The 19,233-nt window shown below is 39.6% G+C and overlaps 1 protein-coding gene across 3 annotated transcripts in view; it reads left to right on the top strand.

The window, feature by feature from the left end:
* Positions 1-19,233, top strand: part of LOC133650348 (solute carrier family 66 member 2) — a 54,362-nt gene that overhangs the window by 8,131 nt on the left and 26,998 nt on the right. For 2 of the 3 annotated variants that reach the window (XM_062047488.1, XM_062047486.1), the window contains exon 3: positions 5,246-5,296. The exons of the other annotated variant lie outside the window; for it this stretch is intronic. In XM_062047488.1, coding sequence (XP_061903472.1) covers positions 5,246-5,296 — 51 coding nt within the window. The remainder of the gene's footprint in view (positions 1-5,245; positions 5,297-19,233) is intronic. 3 annotated transcript variants of the gene reach the window in all.

Below are 19,233 nucleotides of genomic sequence, written 5' to 3'. Positions count from 1 at the left end.
TGTGTGTGTGTGTGTGTGTGTGTGTGTGTGTGTGTCTGAGAGCGAGTTGGTGTCCTGCCAAGGCAACATATTTAATCCTACTCCAGGATGGGAAGCTCTAAAGATAAAAAGTCTCCCCTAACCCCTAAAAAAGTTAAAGTTGCATATCAAAATAGAAGCTGAGATACATTAAGTAAACATTATATGTACGACTATAGAGTGCCGCCTTTTAAAAAAATACAAGTATTTAATATAGTCTGTTGCAACAATTGCTACTCTTGAATAAAAAATATAAAATTTAGTTGTTTTGTATATATTTATCTTTAAATTAGGGACAACTTACATGTGAATTTTATTTCATTGGAATTTTGTATGATTTTTTAATTTTATGTTTTCTTTTTATTATTATTCTTATTAAAATTATTATTTAGGGTTAAACGATTAATTGATTCATTTAATTAAAAAAAAGAAGCTTTGATTTATATTCTGTTACTTTGATTAATTGTTTATAGGAGAACTGCACTTTTTTGGAATTTTGCTTGTCAGTCACGATCATTATAAAAGACATGACAACAGATGTGTTTAAAAAAAAAAAAAAATTCTAAAGAGTAAATAAATGCGTTTATAAGTCAGTTTACAATGCAGCCGCTCTATTCTACATAAAGCCCTTAAACATCCAAACATCTACATTAGGGTTTTATATACATGATGTAAGTATATATGTAATACAGTAACAGGCACATTTATACTAACATATTATATTTACGTATTTTGATCATTATAAGCACATTCATTTCAAAAAGGCATCACGATCAATGTTCCCTCTAAGGTGCGCGCCTGTGCAATTGCGCACTGCTCAAGCGTCCTCTGTGCACGGCAAATCTATGCCACGCACAAAATCAAATAAAAAAATAAGCGCATAACAATTTTCGACACGACACGGACACGACAGAGAAAACAGTTTTCGTCATTATTGTTCAAATATTGTAACGTCTGTCGAGACGCGTTGAGGACATGAATTCCATCGATCACTTTACTGAGCAAAACTCTTTATTGTCAGCCATAACCACATCACCAAAACATTAGTAAAACAAATTATATCTAGCAAAACTGGTAATTTCAAACCAGACCAAAACCAACTTTGTTATATCAACAGCAGCCGCTCGCTCTTCCTCACTTGCGCCAACACATGCACATATGGCACTTAGCCAGTGATGCGTTTACAGCCACACAAAAAGTCGGACAACTCCAACACCACACATGAAGTGTCATTCCAGGTCGTTACACTATGATTTACCAATCAAATGTGTGCTTATTCTAGTGTCATTTATTAGGAATCTTAATTTATAAATATTAATCATGAAATGCTGTTAGTATATTAAATACATACTAATAAAAATATATTTTTTACAAACAGGAAGTTGCAGGAATGTACACATGATCCTCCTCATTGTGCAACATGTGAATGTTTTAATGGGAACTAAATGCAATGTCTGAAAGGGGTACAAATTATTTCCAAAGAAGGACCTCCACCCAGACAAACAATACAAGTACACAGTTCATGAAACACAATATTTTTTGTTATTGTCATTGTAAGTGGGCCTAAACACTTATATTAGAAAATAACCTCATGGAAATCACTGCTGTCATTTGATTATAATAATAAGAGAATGTTGTCTGTCTATCTGTGTTGGCCCTGCGATAAGGTGGGGACTTGTCCAAGGTGTACCCCGCCTTCCGCCCGAATGCAGCTGAGATAGGCTCCAGCAACCCCCGTGACCCCGAAAGGGACAAGCGGTAGAAAATGGAGGGATAGATGGAGATTGAACTTGTTATTAAGTCAGGATTTGGACAGGTGTGCTGCTAGTGTAGCCACAGTGTGCACGTCTGATGTTGCTCACATGGGCTCCACTGAATGCTCAGGAAGTTTTTGCGTTTGCTCACACACATGAAAAATTAGAGGGAACATTGATCACGATGTTTGCTTTTTTTCAACTTCACTGATTATTACTGACTGCAAATGTTATGAGAGCCAACAAACATAATAAAACATCACTTACTGTACAAGGTCTGCTGCCAATAGGTTGCCGACTGCTAGGATGTTCATATATTCCCATTTGGACGAAGAATGACTCATAATTCTCGTGAAGAAAAGTGGTGTGGAACCAAGCGTCTTTTCGTGTCGTTCTCGCCATTTACGGGTCTAAATTGGCTGTCAAAGTGTACCAACTTGTCATAATACGTCCTCGTCCTTGTACTATCCAGATGAGAGGCATGATTTATGATCTAGAATAAACTTCCAGGGAGCAGGGAAGCGAGGAAGCAGCAGACCACTCAATGACGTCGACATTGGCACGCAAGCTTGTGATCACGGCTCCGCTATAAATAGTTTGTCTGCGTTAGGGCTTATAATAACAATATCACTAATACTTGGTTAATATTCAAGTCACAAAATGTAAATGGAGTATTGTAAAAATGCATTCTAAAGAGTAAATAAATGTGTTTAAAAGTCAGCTTACAATGGAGCCGCTCTATTTTATATAAAGCCCTTAAAAAACATCCAAACATCTACATTAGGGTTTTATATACATGATGTAAGTATATATGTAATGTAGTAACAGGCACATTTATACTAACATTTAATATTTACGTATTTTGATCATTATAAGCACATTAATTTAAAAAAGGCATCACAATGTTTGCTTTTTTTCCAACTCCACTGATTATTACTGACTGCAGATGTTATGAGAGCCAACAAACATAATAAAACATCACTTACTGTACAAGGTCTGCTGTCAATAGGTTGCCGACTGCTAGGATGTTCATATATTCCCATTTGGACGAAGAATGACTTATAATCCTCACAAAGAAAAGTGGCGTGGAACCAAGCGTCTTTTCGTGTCATTCTTGCTATTTCTGGGTCTAAATTGGCTGTCAAAGTATACCAACTTGTCAGAATACGTCCTCGTCCTTCTACTACCCAGGTGAGAGGCATGATTTATGATCTAGAATAAACTTCCAGGGAGCAGGGAAGCGAGGAAGTAGCAGACCACTCGATGATGTAAACATTGGCACGCAAGCTTGTGATCGAGTTAGTGCTTATAATAACAATATCACTAATACTTGGTTAATACTCAAGTCGCAAAATGTAAATGGAGTATTGTTGGAGGTTTTTGGATGGTTATTTATTGGGGTTTATGGGTGGAATAGAGGACCTCCCATTTGCTCCGCTGTAAGCAGACTTTTATTTACGAGTGAGGATGCATAAAAAAAATCCATCCATCGTCATGTCATGTCTTTCATAATGATTGTGAACGAGAGGCAAAATTCCGAAAAAACTGCACTTCCCTTTCAACTCTTGTGCAACCCTACGGCTGAAAACGGGCGTTACATGTGATATGACTATTCAGTTTGAAGGTTAGCGGTCTGAAATTTTCTCTCAAGTTTTCTTTATAAAATTGTATTTAAAAAAAAAAAAATTACAACGTTGTTAGAATACGATATAAACAAATTATACGCACTTTTTCTTAAGAAATTCTTCTGCCCCATTGACTCCCATTGTAACTGCTGTTTTTTAAAAGACTCTAATCCTGGTATAATATATGCTTTTTCCATGAAAACTGAATTAATCCCATTCTTGTTGATTGAAAAACAAAAACAAAACAATATTGTATTGATGTAATTACAGCCGTTAACCACCAGATGGTGCCAGAAAGCCATGAGAATAAATCTCATAGCTTCAATAAGAAAATTAGTTGAAATGCCTTGGGCAGTTATAGATAACATGGCAGATATTTATGAAATATTTTGTGAACTCAATAAACTCAACCAAGTCTTGCCTGCTTTCTCTTTCATTCAAGCTCAGCAGGTTCTGTAAAAAATAGTTTTTGTCTACTTTTACTAGTGTATTAACATCAATGTTGTCATAAATTATTGATCTATTCAAGGCTGCAATTGGCCAACCTTGGAAATTCCACTCTGCAACTTTTTTTTGTTTGAAATATTGCATAAATTGCATTTTCCTACTTTAAAAATGTAATTTTTATACAAAAAGGCTATCAAACATAAAAACCCCTAACATATAATAAAGAAATCGATAGATCTGAAGTTGTTGAAAGATTTTAAGCATTGAAAGTAAAACATATTCATTTATTCATTCATTTATTGTTGGCAGATACCTTATAACACTTTGATTTGATCCAAAGAGCAAGTGTGTATGGTCAATCTTAAACTTGCACAAGGGTTACTAATAAAATGTATCAAATCTGCACTGCCTGGAGGGCCCATAACTTTAAACATGCAGACATAGTTTTCGTAGGATCACTACCATTGAGCGCACATGAGAGCGGGGGTGTGTGCATGCAGCCATAATTATTCGGTTTTGATTGGGGAGCACATCTTGTTTTGCACTTTTTCGCAATTACAGTCGTCCTTCACCACATTGCGGATTTATTTAGGATATTTTAAAAAAATTATAAAAGCAAATTTTAAAATTTGGTTTGCCCTAATTTAAAACTTTTCAACTATGAAAATTACTAAAACAAAAAATATCAATACTACAGTAGTATTGGCCACTAGATGAGACCAAACCAATCAGAATGCACTATTTAGTATTGTGGCCATTGATTGGCTCAGTCTTTGGCAGCAATATTATACTGGTATAAAATAGTGTAAAGGTGTTCTATTTCATGTCTATAGTGTTCTAGTAATGTTGAAAAACTTATTTATAAGTTCGTAAACAGTTTTTTATTTATTTATTATTTGCGGTCAGGACCAAAACCTATCAGCGCAATAAAAAAGGTATGAGTTAACATGCAAATGTTTCCATACAAAAATAACACTATTAATTATTTGACTAAAATCAATAGAAAGTGTCCATTACTGTAGGTTTAATTTAAATGTATTTTTCAAATGTGAATTTATTTAATGTATTGTTTTATAAATATATATGTATTTTTAAAATATATACAGTAATGTACTATTTTCCTTACTAGTATGTGTTTCACATGTACCTATTGTCACTGCTTTCATTTGATTTTTGTAATTTTAATTTTTAGGAATTTTCCACTTTTTGAAGTGAACCAGCCCTACACCTCGTATTAATACTTTTCTTTTTATGACGTCGCTTTGCTAGATTAACGTACATCACAGCCAAATTCAATTCAGATGGACTCTAAAGCCCAACCAAGCTCTCTCCCCCCCACCCCCCACCCCTCTTCTGCCTTCCTTTTTTTCCTCACTTGTTGCGTTTATTTTTCGTCTGTAGCGACAGACATTAAGGAGGAGGAGGTCAGAATCCCTAAGAGGCTCTTTCTGGGTAGGTACATGACTTAAATCAATGTCTGCCGTCCAATCATTATCCTGCTCACCAGCCCCTTCAACACATGATTGATGACTAACTACTGCATTGACAAGAACCCTTCTTGCATCCATGATACCCTCATCATGCATGACACGCACTCTCATAACTTGCATTCATTGTGGCATGTTCCTCATCGCCTTCAGAAGAATGCATGCTCATATTTAGTCCTTTATGCTTCAGTCTTCAAATGCATCTTACTGCGTGTAAATGAATCCAAACAATCTTTGGGATTTCCATAATGTGTTGCCTTCTCTGTTGACCCCTTAAGTTCATTTACTCACTAAATATGCGGGATGACTTTGAATCAGGGGCTCATATCCCTCATGGCAATGCAATGAAAAGAACGGATCACCTGGCACATCTCCTTCCTAAAATTATGAGTTAATTTGAGTACAATTACAGCTTTTCCCATGCAAAATTACTATTGGTAAAATTACAAATAATTAAGTTTTTCATTAAAAATTACAAGTTTTTAAAAAAATGAAAAATCATTACTTTTTGGTCATTGTAAATATATGACTTTATTGTAGTAAAGATACAACTGTTTTTATTGTAAATTATGAATTTTTCATTAAAGTTACAACTTTTTTTCATTGTAAAAGTATAGCTATTTTAGTTGAATTAGAATTTTTCTTATCGTATAATGTGGTCTTTATTTTGGTAAAATGGCTTTTTTTTGCTTGTAGTATTGACTTTATTCCAATAAAATTACAACTTTGTAGGATTCTATTCTTAAATTACCTGCTCAGTGGCCCAGTGGTTAGAGTGTCCGCACTGAGATTGGTAGGTCGTGAGTTCAAACCCCGGCCGAGTCATACCACAGACTATAAAAATGGGACCCATTACCTCCCTGTTTGGCACTCAGCATCAAGGGTTGGAATTGGGGGTTAAATCACCAAAAATGATTCCCGGCCACCGCTGCTGCTCACTGCTCCCCTCACCTCCCAGGGGGTGAGGGTGATGGGTCAAATGCAGAGGATAATCTCACCACACCTAGTACTTTTTTTCTTTTTCTTTTTTTTACATATTCTCATTTTTAACACATCCTTATTCTAGTATGTACCACTTCAGAAAAATAACTTTTCTTGTAACACTTATTACCATACAGTTTATTTTATAATTAAGACATCCTAACTTTGTTAGTACAATTAACAATTTAAAAATTCTCACTTTTTACTTTATTTTTTATTATATTTTATATTTGCCTATTACAAAGGTATGCTATTTACTCTCATTAAAGTATTTTACCTCTTCGTTCTAGTAATATTTAAACGCTATCGGTAAAATTTTGCTTTTCAAGACTTTTCTTGAATAAATGTTGTTGTTTTTTGTATTTGCTTCTGTAATCATAAATGTATTCCCTGAAATTCTTTGATTATTTTTTAATTATGCTGTAATACAATGATTTGAAACTGCAGTGCATCCTGCTGCTGTCAAATATTCGGCTGGTTTATATACGCATTTGATTTTTGAAGGCATATAATACATGAGTAACTCTTGTATATTAATGTCATTACATTGTGCCAGTGTACTTAATATTGTGGTCTGTGACTGTAGTTTTCTGTATGGCTGCTAGATGGCAGTAAGAGGTGGTGTTTGGGCAGTAATAATGCTGGTTGTCGTCATAATCACCTGTTATATAATACATATTGCAGTGATTTTCTTATGTGGAGAGAGACATACAGCAATATAGGACCCCTGCTGTGGTGATTGTTGGCCATGCTCATCACCCCCTGAGGGGATTGATCAAAACACACGCACACACCCCAGATGGGACTCTAACCTTCAATTAGGAGGCCAGTGCCTTATCCAATAGACCACTGTGGTTTGTGACAAACGCTTTTGTCGGCGTATCTTCATGACCCACCGGTACCAAAATTTGAAAAGATGCCATGTTCTTTGTTGCTCACTGCTTCATCCCCGTCTAGATGATGTTAAAAGTTTGGTCAGCATCTCAGCTGTGGAGATAAAACAACCAAAAAGCTGATAGACTGTAAGCTTTTTTTTTTTCTTCCATCTTGTGTAAAAGCCTTAATCACAGCAGACGGTGTACGGTAATTGTTGTCACAGCAGCACGGCACCATTACAGCACCAGCATGCTCCTATATGCAAGCTGCTTGACATGTGCAAGGAAACGGTGACGTTACACAAAATAAGGCTGGTCGATACAATTGTGTATGTAACAGGTTTAGATCACAATGTTGTTATTGACATTTTTTCCCTGTGCAGTTGCTTCTGATTGGCTGGAATGACCTCATGTTTAGGAGTTACAATGCTACCTGTTGTTCAGCATGCACTTTACAGCCAATATATCATATTTACCTCAAACTATATTTATTTGTTTAAATGATGCAGTTTCACTCTAATATTGCAATTGTTGTTTTTTTAAGCATATTCCACATATTTTTGGTGTAATCTAATGAAAGCATTTTATAAGCATAAAAATGCCTAAATAAAGTAAAGCTATTAATTTTACAGTGGTAGCATCAGGGGTTGGAATTGGGGGCTAAATCACCAAAATGATTCCCCGAGTGCGGCCACCGCTGCTGCTCACTGCTCCCTGCCCCAGACTTCCACGCTATGTCCCGCAACATTCTAAGCCTTGAGGTATTCGGGCGAATCTCGTCCTCTCCTGGTGCCTTGTCACTGGGCAGTTTTTTAATTACCTCAGTGACCTCAGCTCTAGTGATAGACATGTCCGCGTTTGTGACCTCAGACTCTGCCTCCTCCACGGAGGTTGTGTCTGTAGGATTGAGGACATCCTCAGAGTATTTTTTCCACTGCCCTATATCCCCAGTTGTGGTCAGCAGGCTTCCGCCCATCACTATACACAGTGTGGACAGGGCTCTGCGTCCCCTTCCTGAGGCGTCAGATCGTTTGCCAGAATCAACTGAACATCCTGCTCCATGGTCTCCCCTAATTCCTCCCACGCCCGAGTTTTTGCTTCTGCCACTGCCAAGGCCGCGGCTCGCTTGGCCTGTCGGTACCTGCTTCTGGAGTCCCACAAGCGAGTCATGCTCGGTAGGACTCCTTCTTCAGGTGGACAGCCCCTTTACCTCTGGTGTCCACCATCGGGTTCGGGGGTTGTCGATACAACAGGCACCCACCGCCTTGCGACCACAACTCTGATCAGCAGCAGATGCAATATAGGTACAGAACACTTCCAATTCGGACTAAATGTCACCCACCTCCCTACAAAAAACTTTCAGCCTCATCTGAAATAAAACGTTCCTTACTTTTAAGATTCGTGGCACTGGGTCCTAAACTCTGAAGAAGTTGCTTCAAGTGTGTGCAAAGATTAGCCGTGCTTCAACCACAAACCTACACAAAAATGTGGATTTTCTAAAAAAAAAAAAATACTTTTAATGGCGTGCTCAGTGACTATTATTTGTGGCAATGGAGGAGAAAATGAAATGGTAAGTAATAACAGTAAGTTATAAATGTGTGAATGATAGGTTCACAAAGTTCGCTGGAGTTGTTGTGTAGCTAGCTTAGCCTTTCAATGTAAGACAATAGCATCCCCGTCCACCGGCAAAATATAGAATTAATTTTCTTTTTAAAAAAAAACTCTTAATTGGATAGGTGAATAATTTTTGGCAATGGACCAGTTAGTATTATAATTCCATTATTATGTTTGCGATGTCGCTCGTAGCGTGATTTACTGCAGCCGGCTTGCGCCTCCATTGTTTAAAAGTGTTCAAAGCAGCAGCTGTGAAAGTATTAACACTATTAAGAATAATAAAGCATTTTAATGTCAATGTACACATGGATATGTCCAGGATTTAGCATTAAAGAGATACAGACTCTGTAGAAGTTTATGCTTAGTGTATATTTACAGACCTGCAGCCTGGCGTCCGCCCGCAAAGTCTCCTTATGGCGCCGACAATAAAACACAGTTAGCCGCTGATCTCGCTATATCATCTTGGAGGATGTGTTGTGGTGAAATGCACTCAAAACAGATGGCTGGTGCCGGTCACAGATGTCCAAAGTGCACAATTAAAGCAAAAAAGCTAAAAAACAAAACAAAACAACGTAACACTTTTGCTGGGCGGGGGCGAGTGCTGACCCACGGTTTTGGGGCGTGGTAAGGAGAGGTTCATTTGGATCAATCAACTCTGCTTCGCAAAACGAGCTGTTTGGAAATGGAGCAAAATATGGCTTCAATTTGTTCACAATATACTCCTTAAATAATAATATTCAAAAAATAAATAACTAATGAAGTAAGTTGTATTTCATACAATGAGATGAATATCAATAAGATCAAAATGTTTATCATGGCTCTTATTCTTGACACTTTGTAAACACTTTGAGTTTGAACAGTTTCTTAAAGTGGATCATAGTACAGTCATTGTTTGATTTTTTTTTCTTAATCCATTCTATAATTTGATTCCACATACAGATATACTAGAGGTTTTAAGTGTTGTATGTGCATACAAACGTTTTAAGCTACATTTGTATCTGAGGTTATATTTCTCTTCTTTTGTTGGGAAAAATTGTACGTTCTTGGGTAACAGGTTATAGTTTGCTTTGTAAAGTTAAAGTCCCAACGATAGTCACACACACACTGTGTGGTGAAATTATCTTCTGCATTTGACCCATCCCCATGTTCACCCCCTGGGAGGTGAAGGGAACAGTGAGCAGCAGCGGTGGCCGCGCTCGGGAATTGTACATAATTTTAGCAGTTTGCAAATTCAATATATCGTGGAATTTCAATATTTTTGATTCAATAAATAAAGGGTTTGAGTGTTCTCTATATCCAACGTTATGTATTATTGTATTGTTTTGAAAATAGAAAAAAAAAATCATAATATTACCCCTTTAAATTTTAAGTAACTAATGTAGAATTGTTATCAAACTACTCAAAACAATTTAAAGTAATTGGTTTTGTAAAAAATGTCTTTCAATGTAGTGATAATTGCCGCTTAGACAAGGACTAACAATGAGCTTAAAGGCCTACTGAAATGATTTTTTTTTATTTAAACGGGAATAGCAGATCCATTCTATGTGTAATACTTGATCAGTTCGCGATATTGCCATATTTTTGCTGAAAGGATTTAGTAGAGAAAATCGACGATAAAGTTCTCAACTTTTGCTCGCTGATAAAAAAAAACCTTGCCCCTACCGGAAGTAGCGTGACGTCACAAGCGGTAGTGCTGCTCACAATTCCCCGTTGTTTACAATGGAGCGAGAGATATTCGGAGCGAGAAAGCGACGATTACCCCATTAATTTGAGCGAGGATGAAAGATTCGTGGATGAGGAACGTTAGAGTGACGGACTAGAATGCAGTTCAAGAGATATCTTTTTTCGCTCTGACCGTAACTTAGGTACAAGCTGGCTCATTGGAATCCACACTATCTCCTTTTTCTATTGTGGATCACGGATTTGTATTTTAAACCACCTCGGATACTATATCGTCTTGAAAATGAGAGTCGAGAAGGCGAAATGGACATTCACAGTGACTTTTATCCCCACGACAATACATCGACGAAGCTCTTTAGCATGAGCTAACGTGATAGCATCTGTCTCAAATGCAGATAGAAACAAAATAAATAAATCCCTGACTGGATGGATAGACAGAAGATCAACAATACTACTATCAGGAGACACCGAACCAAACACTGGACATGTAAATACACGCTTAATGTGTATTCGACGCCTGTCGAAGCCTAGCAATGCTGTTGCTAATGACGCTAACTTAACAACGGGACCTCGTCAGAGCTATGATAAAAACATTAGCGCTCCACCTACGCCAGCCAGCCCTTCTCTGCTCATCAACACCCGTGCTCACCTGCGTTCCAGCGATCGACGATGCGGTCGGCGGCCCGGAGACGTAGGAAGTCAAGGTGAGGTCGCCGCTAGCGCGTCTGCTATCCAACAAAGTCCTGCTGTTTGTGTTGCTGTAGTCCGCCGCTAATACACCGATCCCACCTACAACGTTCTTCTTTGCAGCCTCCATTGTTCATTAAACAAATTGCAAAGGATTCACCAACACAGATGTCCAGAATACTGTGGAATTTTGTCGAAGAAAACAGAGCTCTGTGTATTGTGTCCAATAGGGTCCAAACACTTCCGTGGACCTTGCGACGTCACGCGCATACGTCATCCTCCAAAGGCGTTTTGAACCGGAAGTTCCCCGGGAAATTTAAAATTGCACTTTATAAGTTAACCCGGCCGTATTGGCATGTGTTGCAATGTTAAGATTTCATCATTGGTATATAAACTATCAGACTGTGTGGTCGGTAGTAGTGGGTTTCAGTAGGCCTTTAACTTAATAGTTCCCCGCTGACCCACATCTCCCAGAATGTACTCCCAACTCAGCGAGATATTTTTTGCCCACTGCAGGAAGTCCATTTTTGGGCAGAGTGTAGCTTTTGTGTGAACACTTGAGGATGCACAACTTAGTGTTCTGTACAATTCTGCATGCACAGAAAGATTTGTGTATATTTATCCTATATTTTGTCTGGTAGGCACCCTGTCACATATGAGTGGACGAGTATGAACAAAATGTGTCATGTTTGCTTCTCTGTGGTCAGTTAGCCTTCATGTGCATCACATTAGGCTTAGTTTAATGTCAAGAGGTGCAATGTCTCTCCCTGCCAGCTTTCGCATCAGGACGCCCGCCACCTTTTTGTTTGGGCCTTTATCAGCAGCACCCGGCTGGTGTTACTTGGCCTGCGCTCTCAGCCCTCAGCTTGTTTTCAGTGTCAGCTGGGCATCCACAAGCACACCGGGCGCCTACTGGAGGACATGTACACCTTTTTTGTTTGGCTGTGCCAAGGGGATAAACTGTGATAGGGTTTGTTGACCCCCTGTAGCTCCATTTGTGCGGCCTGTCGCCAAAGAAACAACAATCACAGTTGCCAGGCCAAGTTAGCTTGCGTCGCGTTCCACTCTGCCAAGCCTATTCTTTCAGAAATGCCATGTAAATGTCACAAGCGCCTTGCGTTAATCACTCTCTAATGTAATAGTTTTTCATCCAGTAATTGGCTCAAATGTTATGAAAGCGAGCCGTCTTTCTGTTTTGGATTTTGCCAAGCCTTTGCAAAAAAATGGCTAGGGGGATTAATTTAAAGTTGAGACAAGTAGTTTCTTCGTTGTAAACCGAAAGAAACTAAACTACAAGACTACCTTTTGGTGAGCTATGTAAATAAATGTTATTGTTACAAAACCGGTAATATGTCAAAACAGTGACAAAATCCTTGTACGTATCAACCACACTTTGACTCTCGCAATGTTTTTCAGTTTTTTTACACGCGCAGTGTTCCAATCTTTTCAGCACTTAAAGAAGGGCGTTGAATACACTCAGCCTCTGCAACTACCTTCCATTCTGAGTGGTCACTTTAAACACTGTCCCCTGGTCAGAGCCAATCCGAGGGAACTGATACCGTCGAACTGTGTCTTTCAAGTCTAAAATTGAGACAAAATAATCCATTATATAATTTCGGTAACACTTTAGTATGGGGAACATATTCACCATTAATTAGTTGCTTAATAAAGTAACAAAGACTTAATTTAGAGTTATTTGGACACTAGGGGAACATATAAGGGATAGGGTTAAGGTTACTAATAAGCAATTATTCTAAGGTTATTGAGGGAAGACTCTTAGTTTATGGCAGTGGTTCTCAAACTTTTTTTGTCATCCCCCACTTTGGACAAGGGGGAGTTTTCAAGCCCCACCTGCCCCCATCACCCCAACAGAACGCTAATGCCAAGCTTAACATTTTCAAATTTATCGAACATCAAGTAACATCAAGTTTTATACATTCAAACTCAATAACATAAAATAAAATCAAGTTCAATAATAAATAAAATAACTGTGCAGCTGTGGTATAACTTGCATCAAGTTCAATATCAAATAAAATAACTTGCATCAATTCAATAATAAATAAAACAAAAGTGTTATAACTTGCATCAAGTTCAATAATAAATCAAAAAAGTGTTATAACTTGCATCAAGTTCAATAATAAATCAAAAAAAGTGTTATAACTTGCATCAAGTTCAATAATAAATCAAATAAAAGTGTTATAACTTGCATCAAGTTCAATAATAAATCAAATAACTTGCATCAAGTTCAATAATAAATAAAACAAAAGTGTTATAACTTGCATCAAGTTCAATAATAAATCAAAAAAAGTGTTATAACTTGCATCAAGTTCAATAATAAATCAAATAAAAGTGTTATAACTTGCATCAAGTTCAATAATAAATCAAATAACTTGCATCAAGTTCAATAATAAATGAAAATAAAAGTGCCACTTTGCAATCTTTGCCAAAAAAAGGAGGACAGGGCAAGTGAACATGAGTTTTACAGTACTCCAGCATTAGTGGCTGCAATGAGCCTGTTTTGCACTGCACAGCTTTTCAAATCGGGGTTGCAGGCTTGACACTGCCACTGTTAAAACTTCATTGAATTCGGGGCTGAGCTGCCTTGACGCGAGTGTTTCCCGGTGAATGACACATTGTGTCCAATGCGCATTTGGCGCAACCCTCTTTATTAGAGCCTGCAGCCCGTTTCTTGACTTTGCCATGCGCGCCATCAGAGCAAAAGCCCACACAGTTTTCCCATTTAAGGTCGTGTTCTTTGAGGAAACTGTCCATTATCTTGAACAGCTCATCAGCAGTGGCTCTATTTTTTATGTATTTGCAAAACAGCAAATCCTCGCACAGTGACTCGCCATTCACAAAGCTTCCGCTTAGCCCCGCCCCCATTAGTTACTGTTGCTATGTCAGTAAACTTTCGCTCCTACCTAGAAATGTAAAGCCTACAGGAAAAATAAGTAATTTACATTTATCTATATAGCGGATTTCACAGACAGAATCACAAAGTGATTTACAGTGTGTATAGAAAATGAAGGCATAGTAAAAAAAAAAATCAAAGAATATAATGATAAAAAAATTAAAAAAATCTAAGTGAAATTTCCTCCCGTTCCTCGCGCCCCACCTGTCATGTCTCTATTCCCCACCAGTGGGGCGCGCCCCACACTTTGAGAAACGCTGGTTTATGGCATGCAGAATAAGGCATTATATAAATTAGTACTTAATAATGATTAATTAAGAGCCATTATGTTACTAATTTGTGTGGTAATAAGCAACTAATTAATGGTGAATATGTGTTCCCCATACTAAAGTGTTACCATAATTTCTTATCAGAGTTCATTTTAAGAGGTTTTTACAGCTAAAATTAATCTAAATTTAGTTAACTTTAGTGAAGTGAATTACATTTATATAGCGCTTTTTCTCAAGTGACTCAAAGCGCTTTACATTGTGAAACCCAGTATCTAAGTTACATTTAAACCAGTGTGGGTGGCACTGGGAGCAGGTGGGTAAAGTGTCTTGCCCAAGGACACGACGGCAGTGACTAGGATGGCGGAAGCGGGGATCGAACCCGCAACCCTCAAGTTGCTGGCACGGCCGCTCTACCAACCGAGCTATACCGCCCCAAGTCCTCTTCTCTTTTCCCCAGGTGTACACATTTTACTATGTTGACCGTGTTACATGCATGCGGTTTTATTTTAGCGGTGAGGAATCCAACGTCCTTATCCCACAAAGAAAAGCATCTCTCCTTCATATTTCCCCTCCCTCATGTCCCATTTAAAGGCCTACTGAAATGAAATTTTCTTATTCAAACGGGGATAGCAGATCCATTCTATGTGTCATACTTGATCATTTCGCGATATTGCCATATTTTTGCTGAAAGGATTTAGTAGAGAACATCGACGATAAAGTTCGCAACTTTTGGTCGCTGATAAAAAAAAAAAAGCCTTGCCTGTACCGGAAGTAGCGTGACGTCGCAGGTTGAAGGGCTCCTCACATTTCCCCATTGTTTACAACAGCAGCGAGAGCGATTCGGACCGAGAAAGCGACGATTACCCCATTAATTTGAGCGAGGATGAAAGATTCGTGGATGATGAACGTAAGAGTGAAGGACTAGAGTGCAGTGCAGGACGTATCTTTTTTCGCTCTGACCGTAACTTAGGTACAAGGGCTCATTGGATTCCACACTTTCTCCTTTTTCTATTGTGGATCACGGATTTGTATTTTTTTGAGATATGTATGCTTGTGGGAATTAATAATGCGATTAAAATTGGGGGACATCAAGGTCTTGGTGGGTCCCAACCAAGCCGAGCCCTCCAAAGATTGAGGGATGGACGAGCAGGGGACAAGACAGGAGGACTGGAGCCCCATAGGAGGCATCCTCAACCCCCTGCCATGCCTCCCCGCAGGACAATCCCCCAAAGTCCTATATTTGTGTGACTGTGTGTGCTATAAGTAGGAGGAGTAGAGGGCCCGGACATCCCCCCCAGTCCATGCGGCCGACAACCAGGAACTACCCCCCCCCCCCCCCCCCCCCGGCCCGTGACCCACACCAGACCACTTTAGCGTGACGCCACGTGAGCCCACCCCCCGCCAATTTGTATTTTAAACCACCTCGGATACTATATCCTCTTGAAAATGAGAGTCGAGAACGCGAAATGGACATTCACAGTGACTTTTATCTCCACGACAATACATCGGCGAAGCACTTTAGCTACGGAACTAACGTGATAGCATCGTGCTTAAATGCAGATAGAAACAGAAGAAACATGCCCCTGACTGGAAGGATAGACCGAAGATCAACAATACTATTATTACTTCTACTATCAGGAGACACCGAACTAAACCCTGGACCTGTAACCACACGGTTAATGCTGTACCGCCTGGCGAAGCCTAGCAATGCTGTTGCTAACGACGCCATTGAAGCTAACCTAGCTACGGGACCTCGACAGAGCTATGCTAAAAACATTAGCTCTCCACCTACGCCAGCCCTCATCTGCTCATCAGCACCCGTGCTCACCTGCGTTCCAGCGATCGACGGCGCGACGAAGAACTTTACCCGATCATCGATGCGGTCGGCGGCTAGCGTCGGATAGCGCGTCTGCTATCCAATTCAAAGTCCTCCTGGTTGTGTTGCTGCAGCCAGCCGCTAATACACTGATCCCACCTACAGCTTTCTTCTTTGCAGTCTCCATTGTTAATTGAAGAAATTGCAAAAGATTCACCAACACAGATGTCCAGAATACTGTGGAATTTTGTGATGAAAACAGAGCTGTTTGTATTGGGATACAATGTGTCCCAATACTTCCGCTTCAACCATTGACGTCACGCGCAAACGTCATCATACCTAGACGTTTTCAACCGGAAGTTTCCCGGGAAATTTAAAATTGCACTTTATAAGTTAACCCGGCCGTATTGGCATGTGTTGCAATGTTAAGATTTCATCATTGATATATAAACTATCAGACTGCGTGGTCGGTAGTAGTGGGTTTCAGTAGGCCTTTAAGAGCCGGGATTGGATATATTCCAAACAAGACACAATTAAATATGATTGGATTTTGTTTCTGTCAACATTTGTGTTTTTGTACTCGTCGACTAAAATGTCAGGATTGTTGTCATCGTCTTAGTCAACGCGCTTTTGTTTTGAATAGTTATTGTCTCATTTTAGTCATGACTAGGGGTGATGAGGTGGCGACTTGTCCAGGGTGTACCCCGCCTTCCGCCCGAATGCAGTTAAGATAGGCTCCAGCACCCCCTGCGACTCCGAACGGGACAAGCGGTAGAAAATGGATGGATAGGATTGTACGGTATACCGGTATTTGTATAGTACCGCGATACTAATGAATCATATTCTGTACTATACCGCCTCTGAAAAGTACCGGTCTGCCACATGTAAACATGTTTCACTACACACCGTATGTAAACAAACGCCATTGGTGGATCTACACCTGACATCCATTGTAATGATACCAAGTACAGTACTGTATCTAGTCGATACTACTATGATTACGTCGATATTTTGTGGCATCACAACATCTTCTTTCGTTTTGTTTTTTGTTTATATTATGTTTGTAAACTCAGGAAATATGTCCCTGGACACATGAGGACTTTGAATATGACCAATGTATGATCCTGTAACGACTTGGTATCGGATTGACACCCAAATTTGTGGTAGAATAAGTGATTATTACATTTTAACATAAATGAAAATAAAACATGTTAAAAGAGAAAGTAAGCAGATGTTAACAGTAAATGAACAAGTAGATTATTAATTCATTTTGTACCACTTGTCCTTAATAATTTTGACAAAATAATAAAATGCAAAATGACACAGTATGTTACTGCATACGTCAGCAGACTAATTAGGAGCCTTTGTTTGCTTACTTACAAATAAAAGACAAGTTGTCTTGTATGTTCACTATTTTATTTAAGGACAAGCTTGCAATAAGAAACATATGTTTAATATACCAAAATATTTTTTGTTAAAATAAAGCCATCCATCCATCCATCCATCCATCTTCTTCCGCTTATCCGAGGTCGGGTCGCGGGGGCAGCAGCTTAAGCAGGGAAGCCCAGACTTCCCTCTCCCCAGCCACTTCGTCCAGCTCCTCCCGGGGGATCCCGAGGCGTTCCCAGGCCAGCCGGGAGACATAGTCTTCCCAACGTGTCCTGGGTCTTCCCCGTGGCCTCCTACCGGTCGGACGTGCCCTAAACACCTCCCTAGGGAGGCGTTCGGGTGGCATCCTGACCAGATGCCCGAACCACCTCATCTGGCTCCTCTCGATGTGGAGGAGCAGCGGCTTTACCTAGAGCTCCCCCCGGATGGCAGAGCTTCTCACCCTATCTCTAAGGGAGAGCCCCGCCACCCGGCGGAGGAAACTCATTTCGGCCGCTTGTACCCGTGATCTTGTTGTTTCGGTCATAACCCAAAGCTCATGACCATAGGTGAGGATGGGAACGTAGATCGACCGGTAAATTGAGAGCTTTGCCTTCCGGCTCAGCTCCTTCTTCACCACAACGGATCGATACAGCGTCCGCATTACTGAAGACGCCGCACCGATCCGCCTGTCGATCTCACGATCCACTCTTCCCTCACTCATGAACAAGACTCCGAGGTACTTGAACTCCTCCACTTGGGGCAGGGTCTCCTCCGCAACCCGGAGATGGCACTCCACCCTTTTCCGGGCGAGAACTATGGATTCGGACTTGGAGGTGCTGATTCTCATCCCAGTCGCTTCACACTCAGCTGCGAACCGATCCAGCGAGAGATAAAATAAAGCCAATAACGCAATTTTTTGTGGTTCCCTTTGTTTGAAAAGTATCAAAATAATTTTGGTACCGGTACCAAAATATTGTTATCAAGACAACACTAGTCATGATGTGAAAATAGGTTGTTGACGATAACTAAGACGACATTTGTTAGTCAACCAAATTAACCCTGTTCCTTACGAAGTTAAGTGTTTAAAAAAAACAACAACAAATAAAATAACCGAGAAATTTGATCACATTGTGAGGATATCATACAAGACACCGATAAATGAGCTACCTTTTATCATATGAAGTAAGTCTACAGTATATAATTCAACACTGCAATTACCTGGGGAGCATATACCCAGAGATCATTTGTTTTCGGTAAACTAGGCTATCTTTGATCATGACATCAAATTGTTCGAGATCGCCATTTTTAACATGTTCACACAACATCATAATAAATGGTAAGGCAACCGTTTAATAGCTTGTAGTGGAAAACATGTATATTAGATGACAAAATACACACATTTTCTTCAGAAGGGAATCCCTCAGATTAGGTCTGACTTTGAGACAGTAGGTGTTTAAAGGCACCAATCAGAAAGGATGTGTATTCAATGCCCCGCCCCTAAGTAAATGTCAAAAGGGTGGAAAACAGAAAAACATATCGCAAACAGAGGCTGCACGTGAGTAAAAGGCGGCTCGCGTGGACATGTCATGGGGACGGCGTGGCGAATCTTTGGGAGAGTGGCCGCGCCAGCAACCTGAGGGTTCTTGGTTCAATCCCCACCTTCTACCAAACTCGTCATGTCCGTTGTGTCCTTGAGCA

Source organism: Entelurus aequoreus, linkage group LG05 (genome assembly GCF_033978785.1).
Source record: "Entelurus aequoreus isolate RoL-2023_Sb linkage group LG05, RoL_Eaeq_v1.1, whole genome shotgun sequence".
In the NCBI taxonomy this organism is placed as follows: Eukaryota; Metazoa; Chordata; class Actinopteri; order Syngnathiformes; family Syngnathidae; genus Entelurus; species Entelurus aequoreus.
Note: the sequence above shows the minus strand (reverse complement) of the source record. Positions and strands in the feature narration are given on the sequence as shown.